Here is a 24831-nt window from a genome sequence, read left to right on the forward strand (position 1 = left end):
CCCAGCAACTACATGGTGGCTCACCACCATCTATAGTGAGATCTGGTGCCCTTTTCTGCCGTGCAGGTCTACATGCAGGCATAAGATTGTGTACATAATAAATATATCTTAAAAAAGAAAAATCAGGCGCCTTAAAGAGACTATTTTCCTTATTTCCAAAATGAAGTTCATATAGTCTGTTACTCATTTGACATAGTCTTAGGATGGTGATCACGAGCACATGGAATGATTTTCAGGGTAATGTATTAAAATGCTTATATAAATATTGAATAAGCAATCTGGTTTGGACTAAGGGAATATTATTAAATTATTTCCATTTTATGCCAAGAGGACATTTGCTTTTCTGAGGACAGTGACAGAAATGTGGCTTAGAGGCATAGCTCAGTGAAGCAGTGCAAAATGAAAAGCTAATTATCTTGGGGATTGCTAAGAAAATGGCGAAAACATATTATCTGATGAGGAGAGAGGATACTGTTCCTGTGAGATATCTTTTTACATGCCATTTTATATTTATTATCCAGACCTGACAAATCACTAGCCTAAGGGAGTTGTGAAAGCTCCCAGAGCTATGGAGGACAGAGGACAGGGGTTATGCAGTCCATAAAACAGACTTTTATAACTTCTGAAAATTATTCTTGATTTTGACCATGCTGAGCAGGGCAGGGGGAGCACTGGGTGGCTCCTTCCCAGCCTCTAGATGGACTACTAGAGAGGTTTTCTAATGGTCTTATTAAAGAGGGTTTGCAATGGAAGCCTGAAAACTTGCAGACTGAATGAGTTGGTTGGGCTAAGTCTGACAGGGCTATGTAGCAGGGCCAACCAGACACTTAGCTGAATTGATTCTCATGGAGACAACTCTGAGTCCAAGTGAAATATTGACAAAGAACAAACATTGCATTGAAGGCTTATCTGTTTTCTAGGGAAACTCTTAAAGGAAATCATGGACAGGCAAGGCTAAGCCACACTCCCAATAGGAGTCCCATGCTGTCTGGTGGGACACAAACTCATAAATAACAAGGTGCCCTCAAAAAAGTCCAAACCTTATGAATTCTCACTAGCCATCTTTTAGAGCTCAGGGAGACTTTCTTCTTTTTCTGAGCCAGGGTTTCACTATGCCTCCCAGTACTGTCTTGAACTGTGTTGCTCAAGCTGGTCTTCAATTTGCATGCACAGCTATACCCAGCTTAGGGCAGCAGTTTTAAAAATCTGATACAGATCTCCAATCTCCCAAAAAACACAAAGGCAGAAGTTTGAGACTAGCATGAACTACAAATTCATCACAAGACCCTGTCTCAGAAAACCAAACCAAACGAACCAACTAACCAAAACCTCAGCAAGAAGATTCTGTTCTCTCAGCTCAGACACTTTAAACAGAGTTTTAATCTTATGGGTGCACAGGCTCGTAACTATTATCTCAATCCCATGGCAAGTGGGACATTATGTCATCCTTAATCAGAACCCTTTAAATGCCTTCGAATATGAATTGCAACCAAACCTTCCTCTGATAGGTGATCATAAAACTTAGGGATTATATCAAGAGACTCATTGCCAAAAGCTAAAGATTTGTGGAAAAAAAAAAAAAAAGAAAGAAAGAAAGGAAAAAAGGTGGTGGTGGTGGTGGTGGGAGGCTAGAGAAATGGCTCAGTAGTTAAGAGCACTGGCTGCTCTTCTATAGGACATAGGTTTAATTCCCAACACCCATATGTGGCTTAGAGCCTTCTTAACTCCAGCCCCCGGCACTCCAATGCCCTCTCTTGGCCTCTGAGAAAACTGCACACATGTGTTGCACAGACACACAAACTAAATATGCATACATACAGTTTAAAAAAAAAAATCACAAAACAAGGCATGGTGGCATACACTATTAATCCCAATACACAGGAGACTAAGGCAGCAGAACTTTCTGAGTTCAAGTCCAAAATGGGCTACAAGAGAAACAGAGACACTGCAATCATTCATTTTCTTAACACACACACACACACTTTGAGACAGGGTCTTGCCATGTTTGTCTGGAATTTGCTTGCCTTGAACTCACAAGCGATCCACCTGCCTCTGCCTCCTGAGTGGTGGGATTACACACTAAGCCTTTCTGGGATACTGCCTTAAAAGTATGATGGGACATGCCTTTAATGTCAGCACTTTAGAGGCCAAGGTAGGCAGATTTCTGGGAGTTCCAAGCCAGCCTAGGATACAAAGAGACCCAGTCTCAAAAAGAAAACACAAACACATACATACAAAGTCAATAAAACATGAGGGATACTTGGTCAAGGCCAGAGCAGGGATCAGAAGATATTGCTACTCTTACCGTTTTTGTGCATGGTGGCTTCTTGTGTGGCCACAGAAGGCAGCCCTTCCATCATGGAGGTCCACTGTTTGAAGCGAGACTCAGTCCCAGCCTCCTTGCCACCAACCATACCATAGTCCATGCCGCCAGAGCTGAAGCCTGAAAAGAGATCACAATCATGTCTGTATGTTTCTTATAGCAGAAAGGAAGAGGGCTGAAGAGATAGCTCAGAAGTTAGGAGCACTGTCTACTCTTCCAGAGGTCCTGAGTTCAATTTCTAGCACCCACATAGTGGCTCACAACCATCTATAAAGGGATCTGATGCCCTCTTCTGGCATGCAGCTGTACATACAGATAGGGCACTCAGACCAAAAATAACAACAACAGTAACAACAACAACAACAACAACAACAACAACAACAACAACAAAAACTTAAAGAAAAGAGAAGAAAGAAACCAAGTATCCCAGGAAGAACCCAGGAATGCCTTTTGACAATTTACAGCTGATTCACAAGGTTTTTATGCAGATACAGCTACTTGAGTCAAAACTCTGGGTCCTGCTTGATGAGAACTCTATTATCTCTTTTTACGGCATGAAAATGGGTGTCACTGTCATTTAATTAGGTACATCTCAGTGCCTATCTGCATCCACATTTTGACTCAGCAACTAAACATTTGTGCCAGACAGTTGGCCAGATTCAACTACTCTCCAACTACATCTGACACCAACATGAAGAGTTGTGTTAAGGGTGCCACGGGAAGAAATGCTACATAGCAGGGCCTCACAATCTAGTAGTTAGGAAACCAGTACAAGGTCTGAATCATGACATTCAGGTGTGCCTACAGAATGGCAAGAAGCCCACTGACACTCCAATGTTTCTCTGTCTGCCATGAGGCTGTAGCCTTTTTATTTTTACCTCTAAAACAGGAGAAAAGAGAGAGAGAGAGACAGACAGACAGATAGACAGACAGACAAGAGACAGAAGTGTCAGGCTCTCCCACCACAGAACTGAAGGCCACATACAACCCAAGATACTTTGTATTGGAGTCTCACAGGGCATACTTCTTCTCCACTGGATCATAATGCATTTTTTTTAAAGATTTATTTTATTATGGATACAATATTCTGTCTACACATACAACTTCACACCAGAAGAGGGCACCAGATCTCATTATAGATGGTTGTGAGCCCCCATGTGGTTGCTGGGACTTGAACTCAGGACCTCTGGAAGAGCAGACAGTGCTCTTAACCTCTGGGCCACCTCTCCAGCCCCATAATGCAGTTTTTAAACTGACTCTCAAAACAGACCAATTACAGGTTAAGCAAAACAACAAAATGGGTATACATAGCCACAGGAGTCCTGGGGAGGGGTAGATTTCCATCACAAGGGGCCGTGGGTGGGTAGGGCCAAATACTAGGCCCCACTCCATGTCCGTCAGGCTTTGGGGCTCAGGCAGGCCAGCATCCAGCTGTTCCCACTGGTTCCCACAGTGTAAAATGACTGCCTTAGACTGGATGTCCCTCAAGCTCTACAGATCCGCGTCCCACTGAGGCCCATGTCATGTTCTCCTCCCCAGGGCTTATCCTATCGTCTGGCTTAGTTTTATTACTGCACAGGAGAGGGGAGAGGGAACCTTCTTTCCCTTCATCTAAACTGCTGCTTTCTTCTACGAAGAACCCTGTTTCTCTACACATTTATAATTGAATATACTAGCTCAGCTACTTGCTGGGAGAGTGAAGATGGTGAGCAAAATCGAGCCTTTTAACTTCGTGTATCTGTGTGTGGGCATGAGTGCCTGCAGAGGCCAAGAAAGGGTGTGAGAACTCAAGCTTAAGTGCTGCGGGTGTGGGTGCTGAGACCCAGCCTCAGGAGCTCTCAACAGTAGTTCACACTTTGAGCCATCCCTGGAGATTATAAAACAAACTCATCTGCTATAATGGAAATAGAGTGACTGGAGAACAGGGGCACTGGAAGGCAGAGGGCTGTCTGTGAGTCCTTGTGGCCTAAACATGTTGCTCCTTGCACATTACACTTGCACCCCTGAATGTAAAGCAGCCGAAACACTGCAACTACAGGCTTCTGAAAGCATGGCTTTTGGCAAAGCTGACGAAGGACACAAGGACTGGTGAGGAGAGGAGGCTGTCTTCACACAATCATTTTCTTTGAAGTTGCTCTAAAATGTGTTTCAAACTCAGAAATTAATGTTATTTAACTTCAGCTGTTGAGTTTTTCTGACTCATAAAGTGTAGAAAATGAAGAGTTATAAATCTTAGAAGAGGGAAGAATTGAGCTCAAAGAGATCCCACTGAAGCCTAAGGAGGACATTTGTTTCACTGGAAATAGGGGGACTGAGGCCAACAATGACATCATTGTGTTGAACAGGAGATAAAACCCCTTGGAAGGTTCATCCTATAACCCCAAACTGTAAGAGGAAAACGTGGTAAAAACATGCATGTGCCTGCAGCAGGCACAGTGCTTGCCTGGCGTGCTAAAAGGCATATGATCACTGGCACAGCTGGCTGTCATGTAGTAGCTGGTATGGCATTAGGATGTGGACCACGCAATAAGGGCTGCACTCAGGAGCACCTCACGAGTGACCTCCATCTCCTTGTGAAGTCTCATCAAAACCAAACTTCCTTTGTTCACGGTAGCTTCCTTCTGAGTCTCCCACTCACACAGTCTTAGCCCCAGTCAAAGAAACTACTGAGTTCAGTTTAATGAATATTTATAAACAGCCTAATTCAAGCCAAGGTACAAGTGGAGATAAGACCTGGTCCACTTTTTGCCTGGAACTCATTTCACCATAATATGCCTTTTACATCTCGTCTTTCTTGCAAATACAATCCTTTACTTACCTTATCTGTCCCTGCTAGAATCATTTCCTCCTCTGCACACAGTACATCAACAAGTGGCCAGGTTCATTTACCCTTGAACACACAAATTACCTTCTCCTTAAACTAGTGGTGCCATTGCTCTCTTTGTTTCACCATTCAGTTCATTGTGGATTAAAAAGTGAAAGTATCTGACGGGCATGTGTGAGGCATTGGGTGCAGTCACCAGAGACACCAATATTTTTATAATAATAGTAAGAGAAACTACCACCCACCCACAAGGCCTAACATAAAATTCTCTGCTTTTATTAAAATTTTAAAAATTAGCCAGGCATGGTGGCACACACTTATAATCTCAGCACTCTGGGAGGCAGAGGCAGATGGATTCAAGGCCAGCCTGGTCTAGAGCAGCCAAGGCTATGCAGAGAAACCCTGTCTCGAAAAACAAAACAACAAACAAACCAAAAAAAACCACAAAAAATTAAAAACTATGTATTTAGTTAGAGACTGTGTGTGTGTAAAAGAGAGAGAGAGAGAGAGAGAGAGAGAGAGAGAGAGAGAGAGAACACAAATGACTGAGTCTGTTCTCTCTTGCCACCTTATAGGGCCCAGGGATCAACACAGGTTGTCAGGCTTGGTGGCAGCACTTCTATTCACTGAGCCATCTTGTTGGTTCTATTTTTATTTTCATAATTCCCATTACACGTAGTTCTACTCTTCACTGGGTATATTACGTAAATATTATAAATAAAGTTTAATATTAATAAAGCATTATATAAATATTTAAATAAATTTAGACACATCTAAAACCTCAAGATACTTAGAAACCAGGTTTTTTTTTGGGAGGAGGGGGGAGGGTGGTAGTGCTGTTTTGAGACAGCGTCTTGCTGTGTGGACATGGCTGGCCAGGCTGGCTTTGAGCTCTAATGCTGGGATTACAGGCATAATCCACCATGTCCACTGGAAATGTTTTTCTAGTAGATGAGTGGCTTTGTTTCCCTGGATGTAATCACTCTACTACTATTTTTAAAAATCATATAAACAAGAAGGAGGGTGCTGGGGTTGCTCTGGTACTATGCATTCAGATGTAAAATACCAGCCCCCAAGACCTGGTTGCCATCCAGACGTACATTCTTACATACATCAGGTGATGCTGTGTAAAGCTTGCTCCCAATTTAAAGTTGGTTGGTTAATAAAATAGCTATAAGCCTGCAACTCAGCAGAAGTAAAGGAGATTAGGTTCCCAGGCTTGGGGTCAGATGGGGACAATGAGGTGAGAGACAGGGTTTCTCTGTGTAGCCTCCCAGAGATCCACCTGCCTCTGCCTCCTCGAGTGCTAGGGTTACAGGCATGCACCACCACACCCAGCATTTAGGTGTGTATTTAATTTTGCTAAAAGTGGAGAATTAGAAACTGTTTATTTTTATTTTTGGTTTTTTGGGACAGGGTTTCTCTGTGTAACCTTGGCTGTCCTGGAGTCCCTGTGTCACACATGGTAGACACACATGGTAGGAGATAACCAACTCCCACAAGGTATCCACTGACCATAGGCAAGCCAAGGCATGCAGATACCCATACAAAAAAATGAATGAATGAAAGTTGCTTAACTAATCCTCACTGCTTTTTCTGTAAAAATTTAAATGGCTTCAGCCAAGTGTGGTGACACAGCTTTCAGGGAGGCAGAGGCAGGCAGATCTCTGTCAGTTTAAGCGCATCCTGGTCTACAGATCGAGTTCCAGGGCAGCCAGGGCTACATAGTGGGACCCTATTAGAAACAATCCATAACCAACAAGCCAAAAACAACAAAAACCAGAAGCACAGTATGAAGGCATACTAAGAAACACCATTCTTGTTATCCTTTCACCCAGAGGTACTCTGCATATAATTTGATATCAAATTAAGTATTTATTATTTTTTTTGTTTTTATGTAATCCTGGCTGTCCTGGAGCTTGCTATACAGACCAGGCTCGTATTAAAGGCATGGACCACCATGCCCAGCATTTTCTATTATCTTTATCTTTGATAGTAAATATTTTTACAAAACCTCACAAGCCCTGTATTACGTTTTAAAGACATTTTTTTTAGCAAAATCTTGTTGCAGGCTTAGCACATTGCTCAGAACAGGCAGGCATTCAGGCACAGTGATATCACGCCAACATCTGGGACACTGATGCAGGGACACGCTCAGGGCCAGTTGGTTAGAGAATAGAGCTGGGTTAAGTAGTGAGGCTTGCCATAAAGCACATTTAGTTAGGAAACATAAATAGGTCTGGTGTGGTGTGGACCTTTAATCTCAGCACTTGGGAGGCAAAGGATCTTTCTGTGAGCTCTGTGAGTTTGAGGCCAGCTTGTTATACACAGTGACCTTATTGAAATCCTGTCAAATAAACAAAGAAACAAACAAAACAGGGCGAAGAACCCAAACTAAAATTTCAGTAAATGAAAATGCGTTTTTGTCTAGTGAACTCTGGTCTTTAGTATTTGTAACTAGGAATCAAGCAAAATAACCACAAAAATCACAAATAACATAATCACCTAAGAAGACACTGTGATAACATTTTTTTTTGTGTGTGTTTATGCTTGAAGCCATGGCTCAGCAAATTGGAGCACTGGTTGTTCTTGCACAGGACTGGGTTCATTTCCCAGCACCCTTAACCACCTGGGTCTCTAATTTTAGAGGATCTGGTATTTTCTTTTGGTCTCCAAGGGCACTGTGAATACATGGTATGGTGCACAGATATGCATTCAGGTAAAATACCCATAAACACAAAATAATGAAAAAAATCATTTGTCCTTAAAGAAGAAAAGTACATGGTGTTAAAAATGAAAAGGATCACCACCAACACATAACATTACTTCTTAGCAGACAGCAAGTATTGAAGATGTTATGAGGATCATCACTGGGATAAATCTGCAATCATTATTTATTTTTGGAGACAGGGTCTCATGTATCACAGGCTGACCTTAAGTTTCTGATGCTTCTGGATCTATTTCCTGGGCTTCACATGCTGAAATTACAGGCTTGTTTTGCCCACAGGGGGTTGCCTGACAAACTATTTTTCTTTTCTTTTTGAGATAGGGTCTATCTAGGTAGCTCTGGACGTAGAGCAGGATGGCCTTCAACTTGCTGCAATCCCTCTGCCGCTCCTCTTGGGTGCTGTGATTACAGATGTGCCTAGCTTGCTGCTCACTGCCTTTTTTCCCTCCATACCCTGAAGATGAACCCAGAGCCTTGAACAGGCAAATCTTCTACCACTAAGCTGCATTCCAGCCATGTCTGGTGTATTCTTTATCCATGTGTGTAAAGTATCAGGGTTACTGAGCTATACTACTCTGGCCATGGAAGTCAGTTTTCTTCCCAAGTAGTGACATTCCTTGGGCTGAGTATGGACCAGTAGTGAGAACAATGGGAATTGAGACATGAAAAAGCTACCTTTGACTTCTAACTGCTCTTCCCTCTGGCAGACTGGATCCCTGGAGAACTATTAGCCTCCCCCCCAGCCCCCGCCATGGTTCTGGAAATCCAACTCAGGGCCTTGCATACGTAAGACGACATTCTACCACTGAGCAACATACTCAGTACTATTGTACTTTTTGACAAGGGATAGGTGAGTCGGGCAGTGGTGGCACACACCTTTGATCGCAGCATTTGGGAGACAGAGGCAGGCAGAACTCTGAGTTTGAGGCCAGCATGATTTACAGAGTGAGTTCCAGGACAGCCAAGGTTACACAGAGAAAATCTGTCTTGAAATACCCAAAAACCAAAACAAAACAGACAGGAGTGGTAAAAGGACAAGATGTTCGTATGCTGTCTAAAGTCAGAATCTCCACATCCACAGTAACTAGCCTCTGCCAGCAAGCTTCATCCTTTACAGAAACACTGAGAAGGCAACACACTGGACCTTAACTCCTTAAAGAAGCTCCCCCTACTGGCCCACACTGGCCTTTTACAGCTCAGAGAAGATGGCAGCACAAGACAGGGAAGGGAAGGGCCAAGATATTTCTCCCCAGTACTGGGAACAGAAGCCAGGCTTAGTATTTGCTCTGCCACTTGTAGCTCCAGAGGCTATTCTGAGTTTAAGTCAGTTCTCAGGTCACCTGTAAGAAGATAGTTGGCAGCCTGGAGTAGTGGCCAACGCCTTTGATCCCAGCACTTGGGAGGCAGAGGCAGGCGGATCAATGTTCAAGGCCAGCCTGGTCTACAAAGTGAGCCCAGGACAGCCAAGGCTATACAAAGAAACCCTGTTTTTACTACTTCCTAACTCTAACTGGAATTCCTCAGAGGTCAGGGCAGAAAGGGATTGTTGCAGGAACAGAGATCTTACACCTTTTCACTCTTTTTTCTTTCTCACACAGATTGGTATTAATCCTTACCAACATGAATTCTAAGTGCCATTAAACAAGCTGACAAAAAAGAAACTAGCATCAGGTTGGCCTTGAGCTTGCAATACTCTTGGCTCAGTTTCCCAAGAGCGGAGATCACAAGCAGGGACCACCATACACAGCCATTAATTCTGTCCACCCACCCATGCATCCATCCATCCTCCCACCCACCCACCCATCCATCCATCTATTTCAAGATAGGGTTTTTCTATGTAGCTTTGGCTGTCCTGGAACTCGCTCTGCAGACCAAACTGCCTCCTCTGCCTCATGAGTGCTGGAATTAAAGATGTGTGACAACACTACCCAGCTATTAATTTTATTGTTAAATCATTGTTGTTTCACTGACTGAACTCTGCTTACAGCACATTGCTCATTTCTAAAGAGATAAAATTTACCAGATAAAAAAATTCTCAAATACCTGGGTGAGGTGGCATACATATGCCTGTAATCCCAGCACTCTGGGATCCCAGTCATCTGTAAAATGCAGGCAGATCTCTGTGAGTTCGAGGCCAACCTGGTCTACAAAGCTAGTCCAGGACAGCCAAGGCTACACAGAGAAACCCTGTCTTGAAAAAAAGAAAAGTTAATTGAAAAAAGTGAATTAATGTAAAAAATTGGGCTTCTCTGTGCTCCACTCCACCTTTTAAAAGACTGCCTTAAAATTTTAGTTCACATTTTGAGAAGGCAGAATTTTTTTTTTTAAACTTTCATACAACCTTAGCCATGTGTAGCATTCAGGACATATAAATACTATAACTGGCTTGTATGTGTACATGTGTGTATGCCATGTATGATTATATAAGTGTTCATGTGTGTGCTACCAGGTGTCTACGTGGTGGTCAGAGATCATCAACCATTGGTATTATTTCTGAGGAGATACCAAACTGGGGCTCTTTTTTGGGTTCTTTGTTTAAAGACAGGGTCTCTCACTGGCTTGCCACTCACAGATTATGCTAGCCTAGGAGGCCTGTGACTGCCAAGGACTGTCTTTACTTCTCAGTGCTGGGGTTATAAGCACATACCATGTACCATTATCTACTATAAAAATAGAGGGGGGCTTGTAGTGACAATTTTGGAATTTTGGTTTCTTTAAAAACACAGAAATATTATAATATGTTTTGATTTTAATCCCAGGGTTAGGGAAGTGGAGCTGCTTTGGACTGTCTGAAACAGCTGACTATGATTTGCCTCATGCTCTAGCAGAAGTATGATTTTGCCACCTGCAGATAGTTTCTGCAATATGTATGTGACCTTTGGAATTCTGGGAACTTTTCAGAGGGTATAGAAATGCTAGGGCCCCATAGATGAGCTTGTCATTGTGTAGTCCTGGCTGTCACTCTGTAGACCAGGCTGGCCTCAAACTCACAGAAATCCACCTGCTTCTGTTTCCTGAGTGCTGGGATTAAAGGTGTGTGCTACCACACCAGCTTCAAAATTTTCTTTTAAAAAATAAGTAATGTTAAAAGGAAAAATGAAAGGGAGAGTAATGCAAAGCACTACCTACTACAGGATAAGACAAACAGATTTTATACTAAGTATTTTCTACCACACAGAACATACCAGAACCATATCCAGGGATTGGCCCTTTGGTCTGAAGGTCTGGGAGCCCGACATTCAGTGTGTTGGGTACCATGTTGTCCAAATGTGGCTTAGGCCCAACAGGATGAGATGGTGAATGCTTCATGCTAGGCTGCCGCTGCTGCTGCTGTTGCTGCTGCTGCTGCTGTTGGAGAGCACTCACCATTCTCGCCAGCTGAGGGTGCAGCATCCATTAAGGAAGGACCAAGAGAAATGGACAAGTGATAAGCCAGTACCCCAAATGAGCTATAAAACCAAAAGGTGCTCCTCACCCGGAGCACTGGGGGACCTCCCCACCTACACACCTGCTGCTCTTGTTGCTGGCGCACTGCTTGAGAAATCTTTCTCTGGTTCTGGAGCAGCTGCTGCTGCTGCTGCTGCTGCTGCAGGAGAAGCTGACATGCCTGTAAAACAACAAGGAGAAACCCCAGCTTCCTAAGACTGACATGGAGAGCTCGCATGCTCCAGGGCAGGGCCCTTGTCAAAAGCACCTGTAACCAGGTTCTATAGTTATGGTTACCTTCAGGCAAACGAATATATCAACTTTTAATCATAATTAATCATCTGTATAAAAGTTTGAAGATAAAGTGACAAAAGAAGGAAATTAATACAACAGAAAAAAAAAAAAAGAGAAGCAAATAACTGAGTAACAGGAGGAAAGCATGCCACTTACCAACTGAAACTGGGGGATCTGCGGAAGCTGGCTCAGCATGGCAATCTGTTGAGGAGACAGCTGGGGACCCACATTAAAGAGGCCTGGATTCAGGCCACTGCTGGGGAACTGCTTGAGCATTGAGGCAGAAACCTAGTCAGAAGAGAGGAAAAAGCCTTAGAATTTATTAAACTAATTAAAAAAATTACTTATTTTACATGGATTGATGTTTGCCTGCATGTATGTGTAAGAATGTCAAATCCTGGCGTGACAGACAGTTCTAAGCTGCCATGTGGGTGCTAGGAATTGAACCCAAGTCCTCTGGAAGAACAGTCTGTCTGTGCTCTCAACTGTTGCGCTACCTCTCCAGTCCCATAATTTTTTTCTTTCCCCCTGTGAAAAAGATCTGATGGTTCTAAAGCAAGCACTGTCATTTTCTTGAAAATCATCTGTAAGAACTACTACAGAGTGTTAACAATGGTTACCTCTCGCTGGGCTGTGAGGCTGTTCAGGACCTGTAATTCTCTCCAAAGACTTCATTCACTAAGTTATTTTCTAATTCTTTTATCTACTTATTGCCCCTCTGTGCTACCCTGTGGGACCATGGATGAAAGCGATGAGCTAGTTAGAGCGGAAGCTAGTCCAGGAGGATGTGACTAAAACTTCTGCCCAGCCTGAAGCGAGCCCATTACTCACTTTGTTAAGCCAAGCAAACATCTTAACATCTCACTTTCTTTTCATAAGCCTATTCTCTGCTACAAGATTTAATTTGTTACAAGCCCCCCTTAGCTTTTTGGCTGTGCTCCTACCCCTGCCTCAGTGTGAAGGATGAAACAGGGCCTTACTCTTATCACTAAGCCTCAAACCTCCTCCTCCTCTTTCTTCTTCTTCTCTTTTTTTTATTTTTGAGGCAGGGTCTCACTGTACAGCACTGGATAACTTGGAATGAGCTATGTAGACCAAGTTAGTCTTTTTTCTTTTTTCTCCTTCCTCCTCCTCTAATAAAGAAGATTTTTGGGACTAGGCCTGGTAGTGCATACTTTTTTGGGGGGAGGGGAGATTTTGAGACAGGGTTTCTCTGTACAGCCTTGGCTGTCCTGTCCTGGCTTTGTAGACCAAGCTGGTCTTGAACTCACGGCAATCACCTGCCTCTGCCTCCCTGAGTGCAGAGATTACAGGGGCGCACCACTAAGTCCAGCTTGTAGTGCATACTTTTAGCATGTAAGCACAGTGCTGCTGAGCAATCTTTCCAGACTGCTTAAGTAGGGCCCCACATCCTACTCAAGACAAAGCAGAACAACAGCTAACTAGTTACCTCTTGGCACTACACAACTAATACAAGCAAAGAACTAAGTCACACACAAAAACAAACTGTAAAGGTTCTTTTAATATCTGCTTACTTTTTCCCCATCCAAGCTTTACCTTAGTCATTGTTCTAATCTCAGTGTCCCTGTCTCTCTTTAACTTCATCTCCCATTCTATACCCCATTGATTGTATCCCAATCTTACCTTTCTTTAACACCTCAGTGAAAGTAAAATTGGTCAGTTCCCTATTAAGTTTTTAAGACAGGGTCCTCCTTCCCCCGGCTGTCCTGGAACTCACTATGTAGACCAGGCTGGAGATCTGCCCCTCTGACTGCTGGGATTAAACACATGTGCTACCATGCCTGGGAGTTCTGTATTAATTTCACGGGACCACCTAGAAATCTCCTCAAGAATGCATGACATTCTTTTTTTTTTTTTTTTTTTGACACTTTCTAGTCTAGAAATATCTGATCAAGTCCAAACTTGTTACATATCTGGCCCATCAACTCTTTTGTGATCTCAGCCACGTCTGGTTACCCAACCAATTCTGTGAGGTGGTTGCTTCCTCTCCATCCTCTAAGAGACGGTCATGATGTTGGGTGTTACCAATCAACTTAAAACTTGTTTAACCACTTTTCGAACTTCTGAATTCACAGCACATCATGAGCATACCATGACCATGGGATTTAGGCTCCCGTCCCAGTCGTATGACAAGTATGTGGAACACACCCTCTGCAATTTTCCTATAAATTTTATATATACTACATATAGTACATACTCCCCCCCTCCCCCGAGAGACAGGGTTTCTTTGTGTAGCCCTGGCTGTCCTGGAATTTGCTCTGTAGACCAGGCTGGCTTAGAACTCAGAGATCTGCTGCCTCTCGAGTGCTGGAAATAAGGCTGTGTGCCACTATCACCTGGCTTTGTATGTTCTTTCATATATACTATATGACTTCACTGCCCAAAATAAAAAAATTCACAACATACCATTTAAAGATGGCTGGATATAGAAAAGCACACCAAAGAAGGCATTCTTATATTGTACCATTGCACATGCTCCTTAAGTTGACAATTTTAGACTTTAATAGTTTTACTCAGTAAGTCTTTCTATTTACCATTGCCTCTTCAGGCTGCTGATAGTGTCTCCTCCCAAGAACTACAAAAGGGCCAGAAAGTATCACCACTATGCTCCCAGCAAATGGCTGCTCAAACCTAAGGTGCACAGTAATTAAAGTGCAGGTTTACACATTCTTATTGTAGAGAGTTAATTATGCTGGCTTAAAAGCCCTCAGTCTCTAGCTGTGCAGGAAAAAGTGAGTATCTTGCTACAATCAATATGGCTTTTAACAAAGCATTGCAGGTGCAAAATAACAGAAATTTAAGGGCATGATAAATTTAAAGCCACCAGAAAGTTACTTTCTGAATATTCCAGTGACTGGAGAGAAAGTGACTTAAAGGGAAAGGCTTTTACAATTCTTTTTTTTTAAATGGCAGTGTTGGGAAAAGAACTTAGGGTCTCAAACATGACTTTTCTATCACTGAACTAAGTTCAGTGTTTATGTTAGTAAAAAAAAAAATCCTCAAACACTGCATTCTGGACAACTAAGTTTAGAAATAATGTAAGCCCATGCAACTAGGGAGGCTAAGGCAGGAAGATCATAAAGTTCAAGGCCAGGCGGCACTACACAGAAACAAAGAATTGAAGGTTTTGTATAAGAATTTCTCTGCAGATTACTTATATCAGCAAAAAATTAGAAACAATTTAATATCCAATAAGAGGGGAAGAGAGTATTAAGCAAATTAAGCTAAATGTATTCAATGAAACATTCACTAATAATGATTAACATTGCCAGGTGTGGTGGTCTACGCCTTTAATCCCAGCACTGGGAAGACAGAAGCAGGAGGATCCCTGTGATTTTCAAGGCTAGTCAGGGTTATAGTGAGACCCAGTCTTACGAAACAAAAACAACAAAAAATAGAAGAATGATCACTGTGGCTTGCAGATTATTTTCCTAGCATGCCCCCGGTTCCATCCCAAGAACTAAAGGAGAGAGGCTGGGTGGGGAATCAACAGGAAGACTATTCCACTAAGGCACAGTGTTAACAACGGTGGGTTATAGTGATCCACAGTGCGCACACATATGAACAGCATGCCTGCGAATGCATGAGGTCAACGGGCTACTTGCAATACAACTGCTGCAACACCTGTCGCTGTGAAGCTGGACTCAAGGGGCAGAGGCACAAAGCCAAGGAACAGAGGAAAGCTCTGGAGGGTAAGGAGACCGAGGAGTGGAGAAGTACTGGAAGGCTCAAAGCTTAGCCTAAGAAAGCATCTTGGATAAGGTGCTTTGAATAAAGAGAGCCAAGGAAGTGATCGAGCTGACTGGTAGCCCGAGAAAAGTGTTCTAAAAGTATGACTGGTGTTTTGGAGTCACTTGATGGTCGAGACATAACATATAGGTTGAGCGAGGTCACCACGAACCACAGGGCAGCGTGATGTGCCATGTTTGACGGCAGTGCTGCACAGAGCTTCCTGTACTGCTGAAGCAGATGCGCACTAGGCACAGCTACATCAATTTAATGATGAAACAAGCCACACTTCAAGTCCTCCTCTGCTAATAGCTACCAGAGTGGACATTGTGGCTATAGAACAGGGCTAGTGTGACTTACACTACAGATAGCAACAACTGAGTGAAGGAAAATGGGACAGATAGGCAAGAGGGCCTGGACTATCTATGATGGCAGCCTGTTAGGGACTGCATTAGTAGAGCTAATAGTCAGAACCTGTATCAAAGTGGTTGGTTTTTCCTGACCTTTGGTCCTCATTGCTATGCAAGAAGCCATTTTTTAAAAAAGATTTCTTTCCCTTCCTCCCTTCCTTCGGTATGCAGTATTCTGCCTGCATGTGTGCCTGTAGGCCACAAGGGGGCGCCAGATCTCATTATAGATGGTGGTGAGCCACCATGTGGTTGTTGGGAATTGAACTCAGGACCTTTAGAAGAACAGCCAGTGCTCTTAACCTCTGAGTTATCTCTCCAGACCCCTGGATCAAGTTTTTTTTTGTTTGTTTGTTTTTGTTTTTTGTTTTTTAATTTGTTTGTTTGTTTTGTAGACAGGGTTTCTCTGTGTAGCCCTGGCTGTGCTCCAACTCAGAGATCTGACTGCTTCTGCCTCCTGAGTGCAGAGATTAAAGGTATGCACCATTATGCCTGGTGGAGACTGGTTTTTAAAAATCTCTGTCTCCAGTGTTACCCTCTATCTTCAAAGAGTTTATCAAGGTTTCCCAAAGGTAACTTTAAGTTTTGAAGGGAGAATTTACTGGACTGAATGTAGACTGTGATGTTGGGAAGGATCATAATTTAGCTTGTGGGTCTTTGGTGCAAACAACTGCAGAATAGGAGCACAGCTTATCTGGAAGAGAGTTTTTTTTTTTTTTTTTTTTTTAATTTGGACACATATAGCAGTTTGTGGTGTCAACACAGCAGGCACAATTTTGGAATTCAGTATGAAGGTCACTGGAATAGATGAGGTCACCCAGTGGTGGCTGTATGCTATGAGAATTTTGAGAACCAGAACAGTCTGATGATCAGTGTTGGGAGGGGGGAAAGAGGCAGAGAACCAATGTAAGGTGCTTGAGAGCCAAGTGAACTAAGTATTTCAGAGAAGGGTTAGGACACACAAAGATAGAAGGTGACCTTCCCAAGTGGGCCTGACCTCTACTGTCACTGCTGTTTAGCTTGTGCCAGCGCTATTCTCTGTTTTTTTCCAACATGTAAAAAAACCCCATCTTACTGCCAGTGTCACCTCTCAGACCATGTGCTTTTTTTTCATCACTGAAAAACCTTGCTTAACATTCTATTGTCTACAGGAGCCACAACACAAAAACAATCCAGTGAAGTAGGGATGGGACAGGACAGAGAGGGACACACAGAGCTGGAGTTTGGTTGTAGCTAATTGTCTGTATAATTCAAGTTCAAAAGGATCTGACACCCTCTTGTGGCCTCTATGAGCACTGTACACAAACGGGACACATACATGTACACACACACACACATACACACAGACTCACAGGTAAAAATAATGTGTATTTTGTTATATTAAATTAATGTAAATATAGTGTATACATATTAAAAGAAAACTACCTAGGATTGAGCAGGACCCAAATCCCAGGACTCTGCCTTAACAGAGGGAGGAGAGGAGGAAGACCTTTAAGTAGCAGCCAGATTATGGTTATCAACAAGCTGACAAAGGTGGGTCTACAAGACAAGATCCAAACTCCTGAGCAATGCAAGAATTTTGCCCCTAATTCCTTATCTATTTTCTTCCCATCTCATTGATGAATGCCTGCATCTCTAGCAACCTGTTCATACAAACCATTCAAAACAACTGCCTTTCTGAGACATGCCAAGTGTTGGCTATTACCACAGCAGTGCGAGGTTTTGAAGAAGGCCTCTTTAACGTGGCTATGCTAGGAATTTTGAACTTACTCTTCAAGATCCAGTTTAAATATCACTGTTAGTACCATTTAACCAGGTGAAGCATCACCCTGTTTCCCAAGCTTTGCTGACCATCTTCGACATTTATCATGATAACTGCTGCTTCCTTTGCTTTAGAGTGGCCCATCTCAATGGCCTCTGCATCAGCTCTAGGGTTCTCTCAGAGGAGGAAGTCAGTATTTTAGCAATCAGCTACTCAGAGTTCTTTAGAAATACGAAGAATCTTCTAATTCTGTTTATCTTCAGAAAAATAATTTCTGTTTCTGAACAGTCACCTTAGAATTTAAACCGCTTTTAATTAGTCACTCACACGCACACACACGCACACACACGCACACACACACACACACACACACACACACACACACCAGTATTAGACAATCAGTTGTTGCAAAGCACCTACTTTGTATTCTTGATGCACTTTAAAAAGAGGAGCGGATACTGGACACCTGGATTTGCCAATTGTCCAACTGTAACCTTTCCTCTTTTCTGGTGCATCGACCAGGCAAGTGACCTGGAAGACAAACTTTCTTACCTGGGGGGAGATAAACTGGGGAGGCACTTGCGCCCGGAGACCAGGAGAAGAACTCAGTGGCTGCACTGGAGTGTGCAGGCCTCTCGATTGTGCTGTGCTGTTTCCAAACAAACCGTGACTGCTGCCCTGCAGAGGGAACAGCACCAGTCAGGACTTCTTGTCAATTCAAGAAGATGGTTAAGCAGCAATTCTGGTCTCTATTCCTAAGAAGCACCAAAACCTCTACTCCATGGTACGACAGCATTCATTTTAGAACTGAGGGGCTCTTCATGCTGGGATTTTGGGGGATAGTGACTTCAAGTCAGATAATTTACTACAGGTGGTCTGATTAAATTCTATAAACTGAACAGGTTAAATTCAAACATTAGAGGTACAGGGCTCCATTCCCTGTGACTGAAGGGAACTGGCTGTACAAGCTTTCTAGACTACTTGTTTGAAACAGGGTCTCACTCTGTGGTCAGCTGAAGTGAACCCCCTAAGTGTTGGGATTACAGGTGTGTGCCACCACACCTGGCTTAACAACTCTTTTTTTAAAAGTCTGGGTTTATCAAATTTAATTCTCAAACTTTATAATCTGAGATCCATTCTAAAAGGCGCTTGGGTAAAAGCACAACTACAACCCAACTATCAGCTGTAAAGTAACACTGGTATCCCTTCCTTCTATCAGTTGGCTCAGCCAATCAAAGCCACCCACAAGGACACCCCTCCCCACTAGCTCTGAGAACCCTTCCCTATTTTCAGTCTGTTGGCTTTCTTTGTTACATAAGAAAATGCTCATCAATCTCACATCAAAATAAGAAGAAAATGATACACTACATATCATTCCAGATTATGGAAATAAACACTACTCACCTGTAACTTCTTATTCAAAAGTGTAAATATCAGCCTACTTTTTTTTTTTTTTTTTTTTAAAGCTTAATTTCATGATTCCCAATGAAGATCTGAGCTCATCTCTAATCTTCTAACAAGAGCAGGGGACACTGGGCTCCAGAGCCCCGCCTTTCTGATTTGTTTCTAGCTAAGGAAAGTTCGTCTGTAAAGAAACTGCATTTGGTGACTTGACACTGTTTCCTCTGTCCGAGGATTGTCCCAATCCCCCAAACAGTGTCTTACTAAGTAGCTCAGGCTGGCATGGAGGCATGCACCACCCATCACCGGCACCTTAAGCTTCTCTTCACTGTGTACTCTTTCCTTATTCAAGGCCTGAATTAAAGGGTCCCTGGAGGGTATCTTCCCCAATGCCTCTTCCTCATCCCAAGCACAAAGTGATTGATCCCCCTCTGTGCTATCAAAACATTGGAACTCTCTGACAAAGTCCACTAAAACCATGATTCAGTCATTCTCTATTGCCCCCTCCACCCCCATTGTACCAGTTTAATCTTTCCTTTGGGCATTCTCAGAACTCTGTTAAGCCTTGGTCTATAGGATAGCATATCATTTGCAAATATCCATGACCCACCAATCATTCATTTAAAAACGATGTTTTTTGAACATCTTCAGCAAAGACAGCTCATAATGCATTTTTAAACTGAGGTCACTATTCCCAGTTTAACATAGGGATAAGATAATCTTAAAGAATTTACATAGCATCATTAAGTTCCAGAACACTGAAGTTACTGTGATGGCTTTAATGATTCAAAATTAGATTAAGAGACTGCTATACGCAAATCAATGAACTTAAAAAGCACCGAAACTAAAAATGATTACAAACAGAAAATTGAAATGACAATTAAAATCTGTATATATCATTAAAAGACCAGAGATCAACCACAAATTTTATTTTTCCAAGGGTTGCTTAATTTACATCACTGCACCCAAATTTTACTTTTGTTTTTTTTTGAGACAGAGTTTCTCAGTGTAGCCCTGGCTGTCCTGGAACTCACTATGTAGACCAGGCTGGCCTCAAACTCCGCCTATGTGTACCACTATGCCCAGCTAGAGTCATTTTAAATTTCAGCCTTTCCTTTGATAAGAAGATTCTCAGCTTCATGCCTAAATTGAAGTGTCTGAAGCCACCACATAGCATCCTGATGTTTCTGAAGTGAATACAAGCAAACCAACAGCAGTTTATACTGACGCTTTGCTGCTATCCTAACATGGCTCATTTTCTTGGTTCGGATTGGCCGATTCTCAGGGATTTGCTGAGGGCAACCATATATATGTGGCCTTAAAAAACATGAACTCTAGGAACTAAGGAGACAGTGACTCAAAGGCTGTACACAGGCCAATGGTGGTTTGTCTAACTTTGTTAGGCTTTCCTGGTAGATGTGGAAATTCTAAGATGCCCTCCTAATTATTGGGGATATTTGCCTCAACCCCAGGGTTTAAATCAGAAAAGTATATAAATTTAAAATAAAATTAGCAAACTGACTGAAAAGTTCTGTGATTTGGCAAAAAAAAAAAAAAAAAAAAAAAAATATTGCTTCTTATTATTAGAGGCAGAGTTCTACATTGCAGCCCAAGCTGGCTTCCCACTACTGCCTCCTCATCTTTCTGCCTTGGTCTTCCAAGCACTAAACTAAAGGTGTGCTGCCATGCCTGGCTTAAGTTTATGTTTTAATTATGAAGTAAATTTAATGAACTCTGTCCGACAACAGTGTGAAACAGTTAGAACCTATTTGGGTAGGACATATGCACCGACGTGATAATGATGGGCTCTGCCTTTTCTTGTTTTTGTTTGTTTTCTGAGACAGGGTTTCTCTGTGTAACCTTGGCTGTCGTGGACTAGCTTTGTAGACCAGGCTAGCTTCTAACTCACAAATATCAGCCTGACTCTGCATCCCTGACTGCTGGAAATAACACAGTGTGCCACTGTGCCCAGTGGAATTGCCTTTTCTTAAAGTCTAATACCAAGCTGATAGCTGGTCTATTAAACTTGAGTTTACCTACTAAAAGCATTAAATATTTATGCAAACCTGGAACCACATTTGTATTTTATATTTTCTATATGTCAATATAAAATAAGCAACCTTAAAACATTTTCTCAGTTCATGTAAGCAATACACAGCCATCCCCTTTAGGAAACTACAAACAAACAAGTCACTGAAATTAAAGGAGGGAAACAGAAAAACTGTCTATGACCCCCAATGCAGAGATAACTAATCTGGACACATGGATACAGCATAATATACTCTACATCTGCATGGGAGAGGCTGTGTATAACTTGACTGTGGGGTGAGCCGTCCTGCTGTCCACATGACAGTCATCACACAAAACAGAACAGATTCAACCACACATGGTTTAATTCATATTCCTGGGCTCATCCGGAGGTAAAGACACAGTGACAAATGAGGAGTCACGGAACTACAGGTAGGGAAACATCACTGCTGTGTCCCTCTGGCTGGTGAGAGCAAGCATGCATCATCACCTGATCAGCCTGCCAGTGTGGATGCTAGTATGTGGCCATTGCTTGGAGGACTAAGTCTGGCAACCACCAATGTTTGAAAAATAGCCACTCTTCAAAAGAGTCATGCTTCTCCTTCTCATGTAAGTACTGGGGTTTGAATTCTAAAGATGACACTTAACTCCCTAGTCCCAAGGATCTAGATTTTTAAGATGCTGTAACCCTTAAATATTTAATCTTACTAGTTTCACTATTAATTTTTGGTTAGCAGATATATTAAAGAGATCCCTGGATTATATCTTATAATCTATCCTAATGGCTTTTAAAATATTTACTTTTATTTTAAGTATATGAGTATTCTGCCTGCATGTATGTCTGTGCATCATGTTTTTGCCTAGTGACTGCAGAAGCTTGTGTCTGATCCCCTGGAACAGGAGTTACAGGGGGCTATGAGCTGCCATATGGGAACAAACCTAGATCTTCCACAAGAATATCAAGTGCTCTTAACTGCTTGCTGTGCCATCTCTCCAGGCAAACATATAATCTAATATTAGAAAGGGCAAATGTATATAACTAGATTATATAAGGTATCTGTAAGAGTCTCATTCATATTTTCCTAACTCAATTATAATCAAAAATGAAAAAAATAAAAGAAACAGATTTAAAGTAAAACCCGTGTTGAGAAACATGAAGAGAGATGGGTTCTATGGGCTGAACGATGTAAAACCTACACCTAGTATCATTCTGTGCATTCAGTAATCAACAAGTTTCCCAAGACAGACAAATGATGCAATAAACTGACGACCAGGGCCAAGTCGAGGCCACAGCCAAGCAATTACAAATCTGAGAGGCCTCCTTACTTGTCTAGCAGCGAAGTTTTGGGGGTTGAGCCCTGTGCCGATTGCTCCAAGGCTGACGTTGGGTAGTGTGGAACCAGAGGGAGACAGCTTGTAGCTGGGAGAAGGGGAGAAGGGAGAGCAGGGAGCCTCATCCCCAAGGCACCCATCTTGATTGGAGAAAGGCAAAGTCAGCTGAAAGGTAGTAGGAGTTAGCCAATCACAATGAGTGTTGGTTAGTGAAGCAACAGAATGCAAGAAGGGAAAGAGACACACAGGAATAAACAAATTGAGAGTGGATTAGCAATAACCCAGGATGAATTTGGATCTGACAGTAATCATCTTGTTGCCCAGCAGACACCATCTGTCAACCTCTTCCATAGACACTTTCTCTTGCTCTGAGTTAGTAACTCAGTCAGCCCACCGCAACAGGACAAGAGTTGCCAGATTCTGTTTACTCTGGTGGCGTGGCTCCTGAAGCAGAAACCAGGCAATCTTCCTGGGAATATGGAGGCACCTAGACCAATGTTACTGGGTCCAGATCTCCATGCTTTGGTTTTAAATGTCTTGTGGGGACCAGGAGCACTCTAAAACAGTCTTCTGAATCCAGGAATAATTTCATTAGAAATGTTAAAAGTCAGAACAAGTGAGTAAAAATTACTGGCATCAATCAGGAATGAGAATTTGAAGAATATATGATTTACCTAAACACAAGTCACTAGGGAAGTAGGAAAGATGGAGAACCTTTTCCAGACCCGACACCAAGCTCATAGAAGATACTTATGTTTTCACAAAGCCCAGGTCTCATCTGGCACAGCAGCAGGGACAAGAGTGCAGAGTAAACTTATCTCTAAAGTTTCTTTCCATATTTTTAGTGCCCATGATCTCCCCCAAACTTCATGAATATCTCAAAACTTAGAGCTTCATCACAAAAAAACCAAGGACAGACAGCTCTTGCTCCTGCCCGATCACCTGTTGACATCAGCTATTTCATGTTGCTGCATTAATGCAGGTGATATTCATGTTCTAGTCGCTGAGTTCTCTAGAATTAGCTATCAGAAGGTAAATAAGAACACAGTGATTCTCATAAATTTTTATTTTAAATAAAGCATTCAACTCACCTTCTCAAAATAAGGCCCACTGTCTGCAGTTCCCAAGTCTTTGGAATTAGGTGGACGGAACCCAGGTCGATCCTTCCTCATGATATCATTAAAATCCCCGAGATTCATTGCTCGCTTGTCCACATCAAATTTCTTATCTGAAAGGACATAAAAACTTCAAGAATCAATACCTCCCTCAAGAGCCACACGTAACCTGGCCCACCTGCTCTATGAAGTCATGCATATAAATCCTCTCTACTCTCTGGAATGAGATCAGGAGAGTTCTCACTGGTTCAGGGTGCTTGTTCTGTTCCTGGAACACATATGGGCCCACTTAAAAATTAAATACATATATATATATCTGCTGCAGCTTGTCTACTATGAAAGGCTGAAGGAGAGTCTTGAGCCAAAACTGACTAAGCATATATTTGGATTGCAGTCATTGTGTTGGTTGAATACATCATGCTCATGAAGTTAAATGTTCTCGGTGAGGAAAGCTGCCTATCTGTCTATGTTAGCACCTGTTGGATACATGGTTGTAGTTTAAAGCAGTTATGGGAAGAGAAAGATCAGAGGCACACCTGTTGCCCTAAGATTTAAAGAGTAAGAATTTAACACAGTTGATCATGTCTGTAGAACCCGCTCAGCTTAATCTACAGGGGTGATGATATTTCCCCCCCTTGGTACGAGATGACTACTCCCTCCTCTCCACATGTGTGATGCTATTCCCTCCTCTCTACATGTGCGATGACTCCATGTCTTCCTCCTTTCTCAGCCCTATAAATCTGCTGTATGATATATGATTGGGTTGCAGCTCAAACTGTAGATTACCACTGCTACCTGGGACTGTTTTCTCTTACTCTCAGTTTGGCTCTTTTTATGTTCGAGATGAGCAAAAGATTCCTGAGAAAAATCCTGAAGATGAAGAGCTGAGCCTGCATCTGCTCAGTTACAATGGAAAAGATGATGAACTGGGGGACAGAGTCACTTGAGGGCCTAGACCAGTTACAATGGAAAAGATGATGAACTGGGGGACAGAGTCACTTGAGGGCCTAGACCAGCAGTATCACAGACATATTAAAACAATCTGAATCCAGCTTTCAGTATTTGAAAAAGAATCTGGATGCTAATAAGGTCTGGTCTAGTCAATCTCACACTTTTGAAGCGGCAACTGCCTCAGATGAGCAAGGCTGTCTCTTGAGGCAGACTCAGTCTCTTCACTGCTAACCAGTTCACCTGGCACTCAACCTTCCCTTACATTCCTTCCTAGCTCTTCAGTTATTTTCAACCCCTATACTATGTCTTGCATGAAATATTAATAAAGCATATAGTAAATGCCTATGGATCTGACTGCCTCAACAAAAGCAGGGCGGGAGACTCCAGGGGTCTGCCAAAGCCATAGATATGTCCCATTTCTATTTGTGGAGAGATACACACCTACAGACAAGTCCATTTTACTGCTTGGGTTATCTTCAGTTTGACTCTG

At 42.5% G+C, this 24831-nt stretch overlaps 1 protein-coding gene across 6 annotated transcripts in view; it reads right to left on the bottom strand.

Annotated features, from left to right (window-relative positions):
* The window catches only part of Tnrc6b (trinucleotide repeat containing adaptor 6B), a 231665-nt gene that overhangs the window by 25814 nt on the left and 181020 nt on the right, over positions 1 to 24831 (bottom strand). For 4 of the 6 annotated variants that reach the window (XM_060389007.1, XM_060389005.1, XM_060389006.1 and 1 more), the window contains 8 exons: positions 24783 to 24828; positions 23367 to 23503; positions 22270 to 22440; positions 18067 to 18192; positions 11752 to 11883; positions 11384 to 11482; positions 11061 to 11253; positions 2306 to 2443 (listed from right to left, as the gene is read on the bottom strand). In XM_060389007.1, coding sequence (XP_060244990.1) covers positions 2306 to 2443; positions 11061 to 11253; positions 11384 to 11482; positions 11752 to 11883; positions 18067 to 18192; positions 22270 to 22440; positions 23367 to 23503; positions 24783 to 24828 — 1042 coding nt within the window. The remainder of the gene's footprint in view (positions 1 to 2305; positions 2444 to 11060; positions 11254 to 11383; positions 11483 to 11751; positions 11884 to 18066; positions 18193 to 22269; positions 22441 to 23366; positions 23504 to 24782; positions 24829 to 24831) is intronic. The other 2 variants (XM_060389009.1, XM_060389008.1) reach the window with 1 other exon arrangement.

The sequence above is a fragment of the Meriones unguiculatus genome, chromosome 8, assembly GCF_030254825.1.
Source record: "Meriones unguiculatus strain TT.TT164.6M chromosome 8, Bangor_MerUng_6.1, whole genome shotgun sequence".
NCBI classification, from domain to species: Eukaryota; Metazoa; Chordata; class Mammalia; order Rodentia; family Muridae; genus Meriones; species Meriones unguiculatus.